This window comes from Cygnus atratus, chromosome 13, assembly GCF_013377495.2.
Source record: "Cygnus atratus isolate AKBS03 ecotype Queensland, Australia chromosome 13, CAtr_DNAZoo_HiC_assembly, whole genome shotgun sequence".
In the NCBI taxonomy this organism is placed as follows: Eukaryota; Metazoa; Chordata; class Aves; order Anseriformes; family Anatidae; genus Cygnus; species Cygnus atratus.
The window spans coordinates 11,589,770-11,606,505 of NC_066374.1; the positions used below are offsets into that span (position 1 = coordinate 11,589,770).

The 16,736-nt window shown below is 59.5% G+C and overlaps 1 protein-coding gene across 1 annotated transcript in view; it reads right to left on the bottom strand.

The window, feature by feature from the left end:
• Positions 1–16,736, bottom strand: part of DLG3 (discs large MAGUK scaffold protein 3) — a 76,019-nt gene that overhangs the window by 51,730 nt on the left and 7,553 nt on the right. Inside the window, exons 3-4 of the mRNA XM_035541466.2 lie at positions 16,036–16,184; positions 14,505–14,657 (exon numbers count right to left, since the gene is read on the bottom strand). Coding sequence (XP_035397359.1) covers positions 14,505–14,657; positions 16,036–16,184 — 302 coding nt within the window. The remainder of the gene's footprint in view (positions 1–14,504; positions 14,658–16,035; positions 16,185–16,736) is intronic.

The following is a 16,736-nucleotide window of genomic DNA, read 5'->3' on the forward strand; positions in this document are numbered from 1 at the left end:
GTTTGGGAGCGCTGGCAAGCGGCACCGAGAGCCCACGAGGCTGCCCGGCGGGCAGCGTGCCCCGCGCCTGCTAGGCACAGCGTGACGAGACGCCCTCGACACCACCGGGGCTTCAGGCAACGGCATCGGAAGCGGCGAGGATGTCGGGTGGGCGCCGAAAACCGTCACGCCCGACACCTGCCTTGTGCGTGGCGAGACCCCTGGCAGGACGCATAGGTGCGCGACCCCTGCGCTGGGCAGGACCGCGGCGGCCGGCCCGAGCGATGGCGGCGGCCAAGCCAAGCGACACCGGCGGCCGGCCCGAGCGACGATGACGGCCAACCGGAGCCACCGCCACGGCGGCCACCCGCGACCGCCCCGCGGGTGCCGGCGCGCCCCAGCACGGCCCCGCCGCCCTCCCCGGGGAGCCCCCCGGCAGCCGCCCGCCCCGTCCCCTCCGACCCCCGCCGGGGAGCGTCGCCCCGGGGCTGGCCCGTACCTGCTCGTACCAGTCGCGGCTCGAACACGTGCACTCGGGCCACCAGCCCGGGCCGCTGCCGTTCACCTTGGGCGCGCTCTTCCCCGGCGGCGGCGGCGGCGGCTTGAGCGCGGCGGCGTCGCGGGCGGGGGGCCCCAGCTTGGCCTTGCCGCGGGCGGCGGGCGCGGCCCCCCCGGGCGCCGGCAGGGTCTGCGAGCCGTAGCCGCCGTAGCCGTACTGCTCGTGCTGCCACTCGCCGTAGGAGGGGGGCTCCATGCGCCGCAGGGCCGCCATCCGCGTCACCTCGTAGCACTCGGGGCACTTGCAGCAGTGGTGGTGCTTGTGCATCGCTGCCCTACACCATAGAGCCGGCAGGGTGGGAGGGAGGAGGGAGGGAGGGAGGGAGCGGGGGGCGGCGCGGAGCGATGCGCGCACGGAGGGAGGGAGCGGGGAGGGCGCGGGGAGGGATGCTCGGGGGGCGGCAGCGGCCCCCGCCCCGCTCCAGGCGCCTCCTCGCCCCCGGGCCCCGCGGGAGGCGAGCGGGGGGGCGGTTACAGCGCGGGCAGCTCCGCGGGGCCGCGCCGCCCGCAGCTCCGCTCGGGCTCGGGGGCGCTCGGCTGCATGGGGAGGCTCGGCCCGGCTCGGCTCGGCCCGGCTCGGCTCGGCCCGGCCCGGCCCGGCTCGGCACGCTTCGGCTCGGGAGCGCGGAGCGCGGCACCTGCGGCGGCGCCGAGCATCCTCTGCCTCCCCCCCCCCCCCCGCCCCCCGCCCCGGCCCCGCTCCCCGCCAATCTGCGCCGCGGAGCCTCCGCGCACCGCCCCGCACCGCCCCGCACCGCCCCCGGAGCGCCGGTGGGGATGAGGCGGGGGATGAGGGGGCGCCGCGGCCGGGCTGCCCGCACCCACCGGGGCTGCTTCTTCCCCTCGGGCGGCCCTGCCAAAACCCGCCCGCGACCGGCAAACCCGGGAAACGTCCTGCCGCGGGGCGCCGTGCGGGAATCCAGGAGGAAGGGAAAGCCTTCGCTCCACAGTGTCACGCATCGCCTGCGGCCGCCCTCACCCCGACCCCATCCTCAGCTCCGGACACATGGGTGCTGCCAGCACACCAGCCCTGCCGGCTCTGTGGTTCCCACCCGGAGGGGTTCACTTCACACCGGCCATGATCCGCCCCGGAGGACGAAATCCTTTTTCCAGACCCGAGCGACGGTCACCAGCCCGGCAGCAGCTCTGCTGCATCCCCACCTCAGCTCCTTCCTCCCCCTGCTTTGTTACCGCATGCTCCAGCACAACGCCCTGGGGACACCACCGTTGCCACAGGCATGCTTGTGGTGCAGAAACTCCGAGGGCGTTTGCTGGGCCGTCCAAATACTGCCATCAGGGATGATGAAAGTGCAGTGTTTGGGGCTGCAGAAATCCTCGTGTGTGCAGCAGGGCGAGGACGCCACTCCCAGCACAGCTCAGCAGCCCCTTGCCTCTGGCACAGAAGTCCAGAACAGTCACCGAGGCAAACTGAAGGATAGAAAGAAAGACCACTGCAAAAAAAGCATACCTGACCAGTTAGGAGAACCTGAACCTGGCCTTCTGTTCCTTAACAGTTGTAATAAACACTGGCGTGGGTGGAGAATTATTTGAAGAAATAGTACAAAACCGTCTGGAAGATCAGAGGGATGAAAGGAGTGTATCAGGGCTCATGCAGGGCACAGGTAAAGGAGTAAGACAAGCAGGAGGGGTCCACAAGCTGGTCCATAAGATGTGGTGGTTCAACACCCCGATTCCGGCTGCAAGATCTATGGGCTCCTACTGGCCCCCGTGAGGCTGGCCCAGCTCACAGGTGAGGCTTTTGGGTGGAGGAAGCCAAAGCTTAGTTCTTTAAGCCCTAGTGCAGGAATCCTTCTGCACTTTACTAAGGCAGACAGAAGAGCTCCTGCAGTGTTTGCTCCCAAGCAGTCAAGTGCAACGCTTGCTTCTGGGTGAAGGGAAGAGGGCAGAAGACACCCCCGTGAGATCCACGTTGTCCCAGAAGCCCCAGGCACCACGCAGCGCAGAGCCCGTCCTCTCCAGCACCGGCTGCACCTCCTTGCCTCTGGGCTGCTCAGGTTACCTCCGTCACAGGATGGACGCTACAGTCACGTGCTGCTCTGTGCTTAATGACACGGAGCTGTGCTGTGTCTCAAACAGGCTCACGCTGAAATTCCCCTGGCTCTAAGTTTAGGACGGTCATCACGTCCCCAGACATGCAAGTCTGTTGAGCTCTCAGAAAGCAGGTCTGTGGGTGAGGCTCACCCTGCTGCTCCCAGGGGCTCTCGCTGACATACAGGCAGTTATGGGACCTGGGCACACTGTGGCACCGACCCAGTGACCAGGAGATGCAGCAAGATGAAACCAACGGCTGCACGTAAGGACCTGTGGAGCTCAGTGCCACAGGACATTGCAGCCACCAGGAGCTCACTAAGGCAAAGAAGGATTGGATGCCTGCATGCAAAGCGAGGCTGTGCCGAGTGATTTTCATCAATGAAAAACTGTTTCTGTTTTTGTGTGGAAGGAAAGCATGCGGTGTTGGAATTGATAGAGAACTTTACACTTCAGCATTTAAGCAATTAGGATAATCTACACATCTTCTGCTGCTCCTTTTGCCATCTCCCAGAGCACGTGGTGCTGGAGGATGCTGGGCTGATGTCCCTGTGCTCCGGAGATGCTGCACCTTGACAGCTGGGGGTGACCAGGATGGACAGAGGGCATCTGGCGGCAGTGAGGGCAGAGGTGGGAAGGATTAGAGGGACCGGGGCAGGAATTTAGCTGAGGAAGGGGAGTGATGCACCACAGCAGAGCAATAAGCCTTGTAGAAACAAGCAGTCAGCATCTCCTCCGTGAACATCAATGGACATGAAGTCCATCTTGGCCTCCTGCCATCTCCCACCCTGCAACACTGAGATCTGAGTCACATCGGCATCAAAGAGACATGCCCAGAGTCTGTAACACAACGACAGCTAATTACTGCTCTGACCCGGCTGCACACCTCCCTCTGACTGCAGTTCCCACCCTAGAGATGGCCCAGTTCAGCTGCAGTGTACAGAGCCTCAGCAGCCACCACGGATCCAGGGCCCCATCCGCCCCCGTGAATCTCTGCCAAAGCCATCTCTGGGCCATGGCCAGGCGGGACACCCAGGTCTGGAAGAGGCAGACCTGGGCAGGAGGAGAGCACTAGGGCAGGGCACGTGCTGTGTTTGCAGCCCTGACTGCTCACAGCTGCCCTGCTCCAGACACGTCTCCCTTCACTCAGCCCTGCAGCGAGGGCAGGTCGGGATATGGGCTTTCACTTAGAGGAAGAAGTGCAAAAGCAAAGGACAAGACCTGTTAGGGAAAAACACTTTAATAAGGAGCTGAATAAACAAGAGAAGCTTTTGATTTTTTCCCCTGTGGCAGACTGAAATGTTCCCCTCACAAGGAAGGTCTCTGGTGCTCTCCCTGGTCAGTCTCTGGCACCCTGCAGACAGGAGAGCCGTACATGCAACAGGCATTCTTCCCCCAACTCACTTGTCTGTGGGTGCCCTATCACCACCTGCAAACCGAGAGCTCCCTCCTGCCCTCGAGCCTCACCCGCTGCTGCTCTCACAAAGTCCTTCCCAGCTTCCCACCACTTGCAGTTCCCTGCCTGAAAGCCCTCCCATCCCATTTCATCTCCTCTGCACTGTCCCTGCTGGGAGAGCTGTTTAATTCCTCCTCATTTACAGTGAGCCACACGTGCTGTCTGCTAGCCCCAATTAAAAGGAGAAAATTCCCTGGTTGTTGCTGCCTGCTTGCAGCACTCCCTAAAACCATGTGGGGCTTGAGACACGTTCTCAGGCTTACAAGGAGGCCAGTGCCAGCTGCATCCAAGCTGTGTCTTGCCCAAGCTACCCTCAGTGCATGTCTGCATCTCAGCTGCTGGGGGCGGCACTGCCGTACCCCCAGGGTGCAAGCGCCTGCCCCAGTGTGCCTACACCTGGGTCTCGTGGGGCACGCGCTGTGCCCCACGCTTTCAGGCAGCTGTGGGCATCTTGCCCTGTTCACCTGGGCACTGAGCACTGCTAAAGGAGCCGGGAGCTGGTTTCCAGACAGGTGCCTTCACCGACGGAAGCATTTCAAGGAAACCAAGTGCTCTCTGATCCTCTAGCCTCTTCCTACCAGAAGCCTGCCCGTCTTATTTAAATTCAGCTTTGGCAGCTGCTCTTTTTACAGGTGCTAATTTCTGCAAAGCATCAAGAAATCCCCGGAGATGGTGCTATGTACACGGCACGAAGGCGGCACGGAGCTAGGTTTTATCTGGCGTTGCCGGCATTTCAGCCCCTGTTGGCGCTTCCTTCCTCTCACATGAAGCCCTGCGGGAAGAGGAAGGCAAGTGTGAGGCACGGTGCATCCTTCCCTTAGCAGCCTTTCAAGGGCAGTCTGAAGAAAGGGGTTTGAGCCATTTCAGAGGGTTTTGTAGCACTTGTAGCCTTTCTAGGAATGGGAGATGCCTTTAGCCCAAGCGGTGCTGGCTCTTGCGGGGGCAATTTGGTCACCAGCAGTGCCCGCGTGACAGGGAGCGGGCTGCGCTGCCACTGCCCCAAGGCCACGTGCTAGTGTGGGGCCTGGGTGCAGGTGGGGAAAGCCTCATTTTTCTAATTAATATATGAGGAGGAACAGTCTGGCATAAGAGGTACCTTTCCGGACTGCAAGCACCTGCAGAAAGCTGCCCAACATCCAAACCACAGGGCCGACAGCGGGGACTGCAGCCAGAGCCGACAGCGGGGACAAGGAGCAATGGGAGGTAAAGGCACAGAGCGAGCAGGACACAGGGAGACAAGAAGCAAAGGGAAGAACCAAACAAACTTGGTCCAGCCCTTCCAATTGGCTCCAGACCCAGTTCCAGCAGGGATTTGCGATGTCTGTGGATTGTCAAATGAAAACTTTGCAGCACCGCCCTGCCTGGGCCGCAGAGAGCAGCAATGGGGCCGGTGGGGTCCCGTGAGCCACTAAGGGTTTGCACTGCTACGGGGGAGAGGATGGGGCAGGAGAGCAAATACCTCCTGCTGAGACTGCTTCCCCACCCCACCAGGAGCGATTCACGCTGGGAAAAGCGCAGTTAGGATAATAATAACCGGGCATACCAAGGGACCAATCGCTCTCAGCGCTCTCAGCACAGTTGCCAAACAAATTATTCTCCTCCAGGGCAAAACCACTTTCATTCTATTAATGATCCCTGATACGTTGCCCAGTGCCATGGTTCCCGTATCCTCACTCGTGGCAGCAACTGCACAAGGTTCTTCAGTAAACACCAAGACCTACTCTCAGCAGTTGCAATTACAGCAAACAAAACCTCTTCCCCAGCGTGTGGAAGGGGCAGAGGAGCAGAGCACCGCAGCTTCCTGACGGAGAACTGCGGCAGGTCCCTACAGCACAGCCCAAGCTCTCTCCACGTGGAGGAGAGCAAGGGGCTCTGTTTAATAGCAGGAGTTGCAGCAGGCGTTGTGGATTTACCGAGGGCCTCGCGGTGCCCACAGTCACTCTCCCCAGCTACCTGGGACAGAGCTGCCTGCTTGGTGAAGCCCACGCTCCTGCTCCTAGCACACGGGTTTTATGGGGGGGTCTGCAGCGCACATCCACTGGGGAAATGACGTGTCAGAGCAAAGCTGTGATTTTAAGCACCAAAGGCACAGCTGGAAGCCCATAAAATACAGGGAAAAGGCCCTTACCCCAGATTAAACATTAACAGGACTCAGTTGCTGCATTGGCACGGCAATTACAGCCCTGCCACGTTTTGTGGTCTGTGGGTGCCCAGTCCTTGTGCACACCTCGCTTCCTCTTACACAGAGCGCACTTGTGGCTGATGGAGCAGAGGGAAAGTTGGAGAATGTGGCAAGGGCACAACTTCACAACTCAGAGGCAGAGAAAAGAGGTACTTTGAAATCTTCTGTCGCCTTGCAGGAGGGAAATCTTATGACTCCTTGCATAAGGCCCCAAGACTGCTGCAAGGGCTTGGCACCGCTCTGCTCAGAGCCAGGACAACACAGTTGTGCCCAAAGGGTCTTTTCCACCCACCCAGGATGCAGGGAGCCAGGTTTGTTCCCACCCTGCACGGGAGGACGAGAAGGGAGCTCAGTGGGTCCTCACTTCTCTCTTTGGAACCGGCAGCCCTGCTCCAACCTGCCCCTCCCGGACCACAAAACACCCCTCCTGCAGCTCCCGCCTGCACAGGTCGGTGCTGCCCCAGCCAGGCGGGACACACAGGGTGCTAGCGGGTCGGACTTTGGTTTTTTTTTCGGCTTTTGGGGTTTTTGGCATACACACGCACCCTCAGAGAAGGACTGAGCTGGCTGGAGCCCCGCAGCAGGCGCAGCATCCCTGCAACCAGGGGGGTCACGGTGACCACCCCAAGCAGGACCACCCCCGCCCCGGGGCAGCAGCCCGCTGATGTCCCTGGGGAGCCGGCGGCCCCCGGAGCCACCCGCCCTGGACGCGCGGCGGCCGCCCCCTCGGCGCCGGCCTTCCCTCCGGACACTGCCGCGTCCCCTTTAAGGGAGCAGGAGCCGCTCGGAATTTCTGAATGGCTGCCCCCGCCCCGCGCCCGCCTGCCCCCCGCTCGGCCAATCAGCGGGCGTGCCGCAGGGCCGCAGCCGACTCCCGGCCCTCTCTTAAAGGCGCAGTGCCACCGCCAGCCCTTCCCCTCCGCCGCCCGCACGGCGAGAGCAGAAAGCAGCGTTTCCCAAGCCCTGAGGTGACCTTCAGTTGTGCGCCCACCCGCGGGGCACGCAGGACGCTCACCTCGGCCTGGCAGAGGCACAGACACACCTACAGTGCTGACACACCGGCGGCACAAGGCCGGGGTGACAGGAGACCTGGAGGGGTGACAGTGCCGCTGCCCCCACCACGGCTTCAGGCTTGGTTTGGACACGCGCTGCTCAGGTCCCAGGGACTGGCCATCAGTGGGACATCACGGACGGGCTCAGTTTCACCGGGAGGGAAGCCAAGCCACACGCTCTGCCACCAGGCCACGGCATGGCAAGGGCAGGCAACGGGGAGCAGTTTCCTCCTTCCACACTCCTGTTGTGCACCAAGGCAGTGCTGCGGGTGCTCCCCTGCAGCAGCACAACGCCGACGCGCACAAAAATCTCCCTGCAAGAACACCACACGAGCTTCAGCTTGCAAAATCTGCCACTGCGGGGTGGGACACGGCGACACAACTGGCCCAGGGAGAGGGACCTGGAGCACAACAGGGGGCTGCAGCATGCCCATGGTGCAGCGGGCACAGCGCGCCCCGCTTTCAGCAGTGAAACCGTACCCAGCACCAGCCTGTGCCTCCCCCAGCACCGCAGTGCAGTTCTCTCCTCCGTTCCTCTCTGCAAACCCTCCTGCAGCCTGCTGGAACCCGGCTGCGAAATGACCTGCTCGCAGAATTACCTTGAAAAGCGGGGAGGTGTCTGGCAGGACACTGCCGTGGTCCTGGCAGCCCCGAGCCCTGCTCTGGACACGCGCAGGTGAGTGCCTGGCTGTGGGGCTGGGGAAGCAATGCCGGCCAGGCACAGTGCTCTGCAGGCCACTGCTTTGGGCACCGGCACGCCGGGGCGGTGCCAGCTCCAACAGCTATCTAGGCCACAGAGCGCAGAGGTCCTTTGCCCGAATCCCAGTGCTTGGAATCATTTCTTAGGCGCGACGCCAGCCACGTTCTCGCACGGTGCTGTGTGCGTGCAGGCTGCATGGCTACAATGGGCGCCGGAGCGAATCCTTGCTTTCCCCCAGCGGGGCACCGGGTTGACTGAAATGCTCGTGTCACCGCAGCCACGCGTGGTCCAACCGCCTCAGAGCAAGCAGAGCAAAGCCAGAGGCAGCAGCATGTAGCAGAGCTCCTTTAAAACAGGTTCACACTCAGACTCACACGAGGGACAATTCCCAAACCTGCGCTCATCCACTGCCCTCGTTCCCCTGCAGATTCCCCTAATTCCTACAAAAGCCAAGGATAATGGATCTCTCAGCGTAGCTCAGGGCTGATCCTCCAAATCCTAAAGACTAAAAACCCTCATGAGCAGTTATCATGGCTGCTCTATTTATAACAGCGCTGGTGCTGCCTCTGCCACCAGAATCCTGATTTCCGTCCAGCCCGACGCCATTAAGATGCAGCGACGTTCCCCCAGCTCCAGCGTTCCAGATAGAAAGCAGCTGGCCTGCCAGGCTCCGCGTTCAAGCTTGGTTTGTTCCTCTAAAAAAAATGGAGAGGAGAGCCCGTTTGTTTTGCAGAAAGGCACCCAGGAGATTTGTCATCAGCCTCCTGAGAGACTGGGGAGGCTGCGAGGGGGAGCGGAGTGCAGGCGGGCGGGGATTGGGGTGGCATATCCCCCGCTGCAGGCTCCTCCGTGGGTCACAGACCCCCTGCGCTTGCCTCGGAGCAGGATTTTGCTCCATTGTGCAAGCACCTGTCCTATAATCCAAATTACTCTGGCACAAAAGCCGCCGCTGCAAGGCACGATGTGCGTGCACCTGGGGCTTGGCGGGGCAGCAGGCAGAAGAGAGCAGGAGGGCGGCAGAGCAAAGCAGGGTGGGGGCAAGGAGGCGGCGCAGCACCACCGGGATCCCTTCCAAGCTCCTGGCTGCTTTGTGCTGCGGGAGGTGGGCTCCAGCAGTAACACAGTAATTCACCCCACAGCATCACCTCCTGCACAGCGGGGACCTGGGTGCCGCTGTGGGTCCCGCAGCGGGGTGCACCAGCTCGTTTTGGAAACTCGATGAGCAAACCAACAGGGAGAGCGCAGTGGTCAGGGAGGTCCTGGCCAAGGCACTGAGGGGGCTGGCCCCTTTAGTCCCCATCCCACAAAGATGCTGGTGAACGGTCTCAGTTCTTGCTTTCAGAGCTCTGCATTAAACCCTGGAAAAGCGTGAATCTCGGTGTACAAATAACCACAGCAGCCCTGCTCTTCTGGGACAGCAGACGTGCACTAGAAGGGGGTAAATGAAGCTGGAACATGAATGTGAAAGGAGGAAGGACTCCAGGCTTGTCTGGGTGGCCAGCTGTGGGACAGTCCCCACCACCGCACATGCTTGCACCATCACCAAACAAAGTAACTCCAAATCAGTGACAATGACTTGAACGAACGTACAGACCAACAGCCCTTTCTCCAGCAGGGCTTTCCGACACTGTGGAGCCAGAAAAGCCTCGGAGCCTGATGAGGATCTTCCTTTTGCTACCAGTTTTAGACAGAAAGTCCCCGAATAGAGTAGGAACAGGTGGCTGCGCACGACCCTTTGGTTGACAGGCTGGTGGCTCCACCAACTTTTTCATCCTTCACTGGAGCTGTATATTGAGTTGGGAGAACTGAGGTCTACACATCTCCTTGTTCATCTCAGCAGCAGGAATAGCAAGAGCCTCTAGTAAAGCTGAGGCCATTCAACCCCAAAACGTCCACCGAAGTGACAGCTCTCACTGACACAGCGCTCGCTGAAATGCCCTTTGCACAGCAGCATCCTCGCGACACAGGCAGCCAGATGCCCAGCCGGGTGTCCATGCTGTACAGGCTGACGTACAGCTCAGTCGGAGCGAGTTACAGCAGGCAGACATCCTCTTGGCCTCAGTGCTTTGGCTTTCGAGGCTGCGTCTGCAACGCTGAACCACAAAACTGTTGGAGAGCAACTAAGTTGAGAATCCAAAGCTCACCTCCGTGGCCTCTGGGCTGCTGCTTTTCTTCTCTGCTTCTCCTAAAATTAAATGTATTCTCAGAACAGGGAGGGGATGCATTAATTGTCAGACACCCACCTGCGTTCAGGACCCGCTTCTCTGACCTGATGCTCCAGCAACCTGGCATGCCCTGGCCGGAGCCGGGCAGCCTGGCTCCCTTTCCCTCCGCACACCTTGCAGAGGAAATTAAGAGCTGTGGGGCTACAGCTATGGCAGCGGGGAGCTTGCAGTGGGCTTTTCTGCAGCCACAGCATCTGCTGGTCTCACCCCAGCCCTGCAGTTGCCCTGAGCCACTGCAGCAGCAGCTGCGCCTGCCAGCAAAGGCGCAGAGCACGGGAACATCCTTATCTTTGGCCAACGGGAAATTGGGAGGCAGGAAAAAGCACTCAAGAGAAGGAGAGGGGAACCAGACAGCCGGTCGCCATGCTGGCGGTACAGCCTGCCTTTCTCTGCCAAAGCCCCTGGGGAGCTCCATGAACCTTTCTGGCACCCGAGCTGCAGGTCAGAGCGGACAGATGCCTCTTCTGCAGTGGCAACGGCAGCAGGGAGGGCTCCTAACAGCCGGCAGGGGCATTTCTGCAGAGCTGGGCCACGTCCTCCCTGGACGTAAGGAGGGAAGGGGATGTTTTTGGCCTCAGCCCAGCAGTGGTAAAGCGCAGCCCGCACCCAGCACACTGCAGGCAGGCTCTGCAGCATCCCCTGCACCCCCAGCCTGGGGGAACAGCAGCACGCTCTACCAGTGAGTTTCCCCGTCCCCTGGCACTGCAGAAGCACACAAGGCACGTCTGTTTACTGAAGCAGCCTCTCCCGTGTGCTCTCTCTCCCTGTCACGCTAAGATCTGCTGGTGCTCAGCGGCTGCTGTTGGGATGAGCAAGGACAGAGCCGCGGCGCTCAGCGATGCGGGGAAGGAGGGATGCAGGGCAGGCGGCTGCAGGAGGGGCGGCACAGCGCTGGCACCATGACAGAGATGAAGTCAGAGCAGCTCCGGAGCTGTGCCGGGAGGCAGGAGGGGATGGCAGGGGAAGAGCAGCACTTCCTCGCAGGCGCAGAGTTTCTGCTCATCAGCGGTATTGTTCCTCGTGAATTCATCTCTCCAGCTGGCTGCTCTCTGCTCCCCGCAGGGGGGGGATGAGGACGGGGTTTTCAGAGGGATGAAGCCTTCCTGCCACCCTCCGGGCGCAGGCGAGCAGCACCAGCCGCAGGAGCAGCTTCGCGGGTCTTCCCCCTGCAGGCACACGCAAGCCCTGAGGAGCCCTGCTAAAGCAACCACGGAGCTCAGAGAAAGGTTGAAATGGAGGATTTGGCTGATAAAACCCCATGAAGCCCTCAGCTCATGCGTGACTGCGCCTGACTGTGCCTCTGAGGGCTTCAGCAGGGCATTTCAGCTGGCTGAGTCCCTTAGCAGGCTGAACACCCACTTTTCCACTGAGGGATGCTTTCTGCGCCCTGAGCCTCACCGTCAGGAACCACGTTGGTGCTGTATGTGCTGGTCCCGCTTCCTGAGCTGCAGCCATTTGTACGCTGCAGGGCTACTCCGAGTGCACGCGCAGCCTTGCCAGCAGACAGAAAATTTCCTGTTCCTGGAAGCATTTGTGCAGACAGGCAATTTGTTTCTTGAGCGTCTTCCCGGCTAACGCAGGTTATGGTGGCTTTTGCTCTGCCATCACCGCCGGGGAGAGCTGCTGGCAGGGGAGAGGACAAAGCCAGGACAACAGAAAACTTATTTACACTGATGGATGCGATAAGAGAATTGCACTTACTTCAGGCAGGACAAGCCAGTTAATCTCTCCATCTTTTATCAGTGGCAGGGTGTCCGCTACAGCTCTTGTTCCTGGGCTGATAGCACCGGGGTGCAGCTGCTCTGCCCTGCAGCTGGTGCCCACCTGCCCTATCATCAAACATCACCTATTATAGCTGCTTCCCTGGTTCTTCTGAATGCCCTTTGCCAACTTAAGTGTTTTCCTGCAACCTGCTTTGGAAATGTCCGTGGCAAAAAGCTCACACCAAAAGCTGGGGAACGGGAAGTCACTACGGAGCTGGGCAGGAGTGCGGTGTGGAGGGTTAACCAGCCCCAGAGACATCCTGCACACTGGGGCTGTTGAGAGCCAAGACCCAAGGCGGTGCTGGGCAGGAGCTGAGACATCCTCAGCACGAAGGCGCGGATGCGAAGCAGGAGCCCGCGCTGCGGACCGGTGGCCCAGCCTGCCCCCAGGCACTGCTGCCCTCACTTCGTGGTCTGGGTCACTCACGCGGGGCCTGCCGCTGTCCTGCTCCACCAGGACAAAGCATGCTTTCAGTGAGGAGCTCGTTCTGACGATGACAGCTGAGGGAACAGGCTCACCTCCACGTCAAACTGCCCGCATCCTGGCTCAGCGGCGCCCAGAGAGGAGCAGCTCTCGAGCCCGCAGCTCTCCAGCACAGCTTGGCCCCAGTTTCCAGGAAAGCTGCCCCACGCCGCACAGAAAGCTGAGTTTCAGGCAGGACTACAAGCTGAGTACAGGCAGGGCCAAGCCCAGCACCGACGGCTACCATCCCAAAGGTTTATCCCTCCAGGTCCCTGCTCTGCACATGGGAATCCTCTGGGACGGAAGAGGCTGCAGGTGAGAGATCCTTGGCTGGAGGCACGCAGCACCTGCTCCTGACCCGTACTGATACAGGATAGGAAAGGAGGAGGCTGAAAATAACAAAGCTTCAGAAAAGAATGACAGGAATTATTTCAGGGCTGGAACAACCTGCCTCACACTGAGACAGTGAAGAAGCCAATCTGTTTAGTTTATCTAAGGGAAAGTTAAGAGGGAACTCAGACACATCTATAAATACCTACATGTTGGGAATGTTTCTGATTGCAGCGGCCCTTTATCCTAGCAAACAAAGGCAGCAAAATCTCCTGGGGCTGGGAGCTAAACCAAGAGAAATCCAGGCTGGCAGCAAAGTGCAGATTTTTAATGGAAAAGATAAATAACAACCAGGACAACCAGGCTATAGATTCCCCACAGCAGATTCCCCATCGTGTGAAGTCCCAAAGCTGAGGCTAGGTGTCGTTTACTGAAGGAAACACTGCAACTCAGGCAGACGTGGGGCTGGATGCAAGAGACCCGAACTCCACAGCCTGGGGCACTGAGGAAGAAAACCCCTGAAATCCGCAGGCTGACCGGTGACTGATCAGGCTCCTGCCCCTTGTGGGTTTTTGCCCCGGGCCTGCCCCATGTCCGCAGGTGCAGCCCAGGAATTTATTCCAATTGCTTAATTTTAAAAATGTGCTCTTTTCCAAAGCAACCTTTTCCTGAAATCTGTAAAAACACTTCTTTTCAGAGCCACCATTTGGCCCGTTCTCTCTCTCGCAGCGCATCGTCTCTGCGAGGGAGGCTCCTAGCTTTGGCCCCTGCACCTCTCCTTTGTTCCCTCCCACTGCCGACCGGCGTCCGAGCGGATCCGAACTGCTCCCGTCCTCCTGTCGTCCTCATCCAACCACAGTCCCACCCTCCCACCACTGGTAAAGACTTGGTGAATGTTTGAAAATGTAGAGAGTAGCAAGAGGAAAAGGAGAAATTAAACAGTAAGGAAAAAATGGGGCATTACCCATTTTATTGTGGTCTAGAACAAGAAGGGAAACATTTAAAAAGGTGAGAAAAGAAGCAGTGTCATTTTCATCTTTAAAATATTTTGGAAGAAGAATCCGACCTAGCAAACAAGCATTGTTTCAAACCATGCCAAGAAAAACAACGTTTTCATATTATTTTATATCTGCGGTAAACTCCATCCATCACGGCCACTTCATCCCTCCCAAAAGGCTCAGAGCGCATTTTGCCCTTCACTCGTCCCTAAAACTAGCATCAGATGCGTAGCCCAGACGATGTACTCGCACCAGGAGGAAGCTGAGATTTACGATGCACATCCAAACAGACGGCGTTTGCAGGTAAATAGACAGCAGAGAAAAGCTCCTGGTATGCTGAGGAATGGACCTGCCATTTAAGATCTTGGAGAAAAATTTGGAAATCTGCGAGGTGGGAGAGTGCCAGAGCTGGAGGGCAAGAGAGACAGGGCTGGGTGGATTTCCATCCCACGCAGCTTCTACCCCCGTGCCATATCCATCTGCCCTCCGAACACGGAGGGCTGCCACTGGACCACACTAGCGCTAGCACAAAGGGATGTTTTCGGAGCCGTGCGGCCAGGCGCAGGTCGCAGCTACATTTCCCAGCCTGAGCACCACCAGCATGATGGGAACTGCCCGAGGAAACACCGCCAGCCCCTGCGAGGGGAGCACCTCCCCGGCACCGTCCCGCGGTGCTACGGGCACGCGGCCCCGGTGCTGTCCCCGCGGTGGCAGCCGCCGGCTGGGTGGGACGCGGTGCGGGGGCTCACCTGGGGCAGGGCGCTGCGGGAGCCCAGCACCAGGCTGCAGACGCTGGTCGGTGCCTCCGTCCTGCGGGCCGTCACCCTCACCAGCCGTGGAGGGGTCCCCGGCGTCCTGCAGGTGGCCACGGGCAGCCTCCGCTCACCGTCCTCGGCCGGCTCCTGAAACGAGGTGCGGGACACGGGTGGGTAGGGCGGGCTGGATGCACCCACATCTCCCCCACTGCTTCTGGATGGGCATCGGGGTCACTGCAGGGGACAACAGAAGCTTGCGGGCAGGGGACGGCAGGGCTGCATCATGCAGCTGGGCAGGGGCAGCTCCCTGCTGCTTTTCTTCTGCACAGATGTTCCGCCAACACGGGATGCATCAATACATATTTTTTGGAGAAGGGACTTGATAGTGTCCATGTGCTCGGGCTGTGTTCGGCCAAAGCAAAACCTTGCTGCTTTGCTCTGCAGCTCGCTCAGTGCAGGAGGCATCCCCTGTGAGCAGGGCACAGCACTGCAGCATCCCCCCAGCCTGCTGCTGGATTCCCACTTGTTTCCACATGGATTTTTAAATGCCCTTATTGACCATCACATCCCTCAGGGCCTGACGGGCTGGCCTGTCTGCAGAGACTGGGGCTGCAAGAGACCCACGAGAACAAAATGGGATCTCACTGCCTGTTGCTCCAGAAATAAGGTATAATTCCACTGAAAACTGATCCCTAACAATAGACTACATCTGGAGTTTTGCCTTTAAAGAGAAGACCATCAATGTGAAGGGCTCAAGAAAAAATGGGGCTAAAATGGTTCCTGAGTCAGAGGGACAGATATCTCCTGCGCTGATTGTTGGCATTTTTGCCCCCCCTGTTCTTGCTGTTGATCATCAGATGACTCTCACAAATGTTCCCATACCCCCAGCACAGAGGCATCCCAGAGCATCCCTCAGCAAGGTGCGAGGCAGCAATCAGCAGAGCAGAGCTGCGCGGGGAGCAGGGCCTGGAAAGGCAAAATTGCCCCTGCTCTCACGAGGCAATCTGATTTGCCTTCATGCCTTTGAGGTAACTCAGACCCTACTGCTCAACTGCTGCCTCCCTGCCTGGTGCCATTATCTTTTTAAAGGCTGTTGGAAATTAAAGAGAATGCAAACAAGAGACATGGAAGTTATCTGCGAGCTAGAAAAAATCCTAAAAAAAAGAAACTTGAAAGGCCCAACCTACTTCAGTCATCAAAAGCAGCCTGCGAGGCGGCTAGATCAGACAGTCCCACCGTGTCCATGGGAGAACGCATCAGAACAGGAAGCAGAGCTGGAGCTAAAGCCCCTTGCATTAGGAATAATTCAATTAACACTTCTGAACCAGAGATGTTGCCTAATTATTGAGACAAGCTACAACAGAGGAGGTGTGGAATCACTCTGTGGCGTGAGCTGGCTGGGCTGTGGTGCTCAGCAGGCATCGGCTGCCTGCATGCTGCGGGCATGGGAGCCGGTGCCCAGCCTGTCCCATGGTGCAGGGGTGCAGAGTCCGGCCCCACAGCATCGTGCCTGAGGGACTCTTACCTCGGGGAGATTTTGGGGCTCCCTGGGGGTGTCTGAGGAGCCGGGCTTGCCGGCCCCATGCTGCTGCCGGGCTGTGCTGCAATGTGCGTCCGGGCCGGGAGGCTGCAGGGGTGCAGAGCGCAGTGTGAAGTCGTAGAATTCGTGGATATCTGCAAAACAGCGTGAGAAATGTTCACAGGACTGGGCAGGCGGCCTGATCCTGCAAGGGGTGCCGTGTCTGTGCCCACCGGCTCTGCCCCCAGAGTGCGGTCACAGGGCACCAGACACCAGGTTCAGGACGTACAAGCTCTGAAGCTGACAGCTGCCACTGTGTTACCTCCTGCTCATTCCCTGATAAACTCCCTCTTTCCAGCTGGCACGATGCAACCAGAGTGCCACAAGCAGAAATCCTCACCCTGGCCTGTTATACACAGGGACTCTGGAGAGAGGTGTGAGAACGGGACGCCCCAGCCGCGCTGCTCCGGAGACAGTTATAGGGTGGCAGTGGGACAGCCACTGCCCCGGGGGTGGCTCCAGAGAGGACGTGGGTGCCTGGACCCCCTCCTACCCCTGCCAAGAGTGCTTTAGTCTCTCCTGGTCACCCACAGGGGACTGCAGGAAGGCAGCAGGGCTGCACTGGTCCTTGCTCCTTCCCACTGAAGCCCCCGATGCGCTCAGCAGCCCCAGCTCCTCCCGCCCAGGCCGCTCCAGAGTCCGGCTGG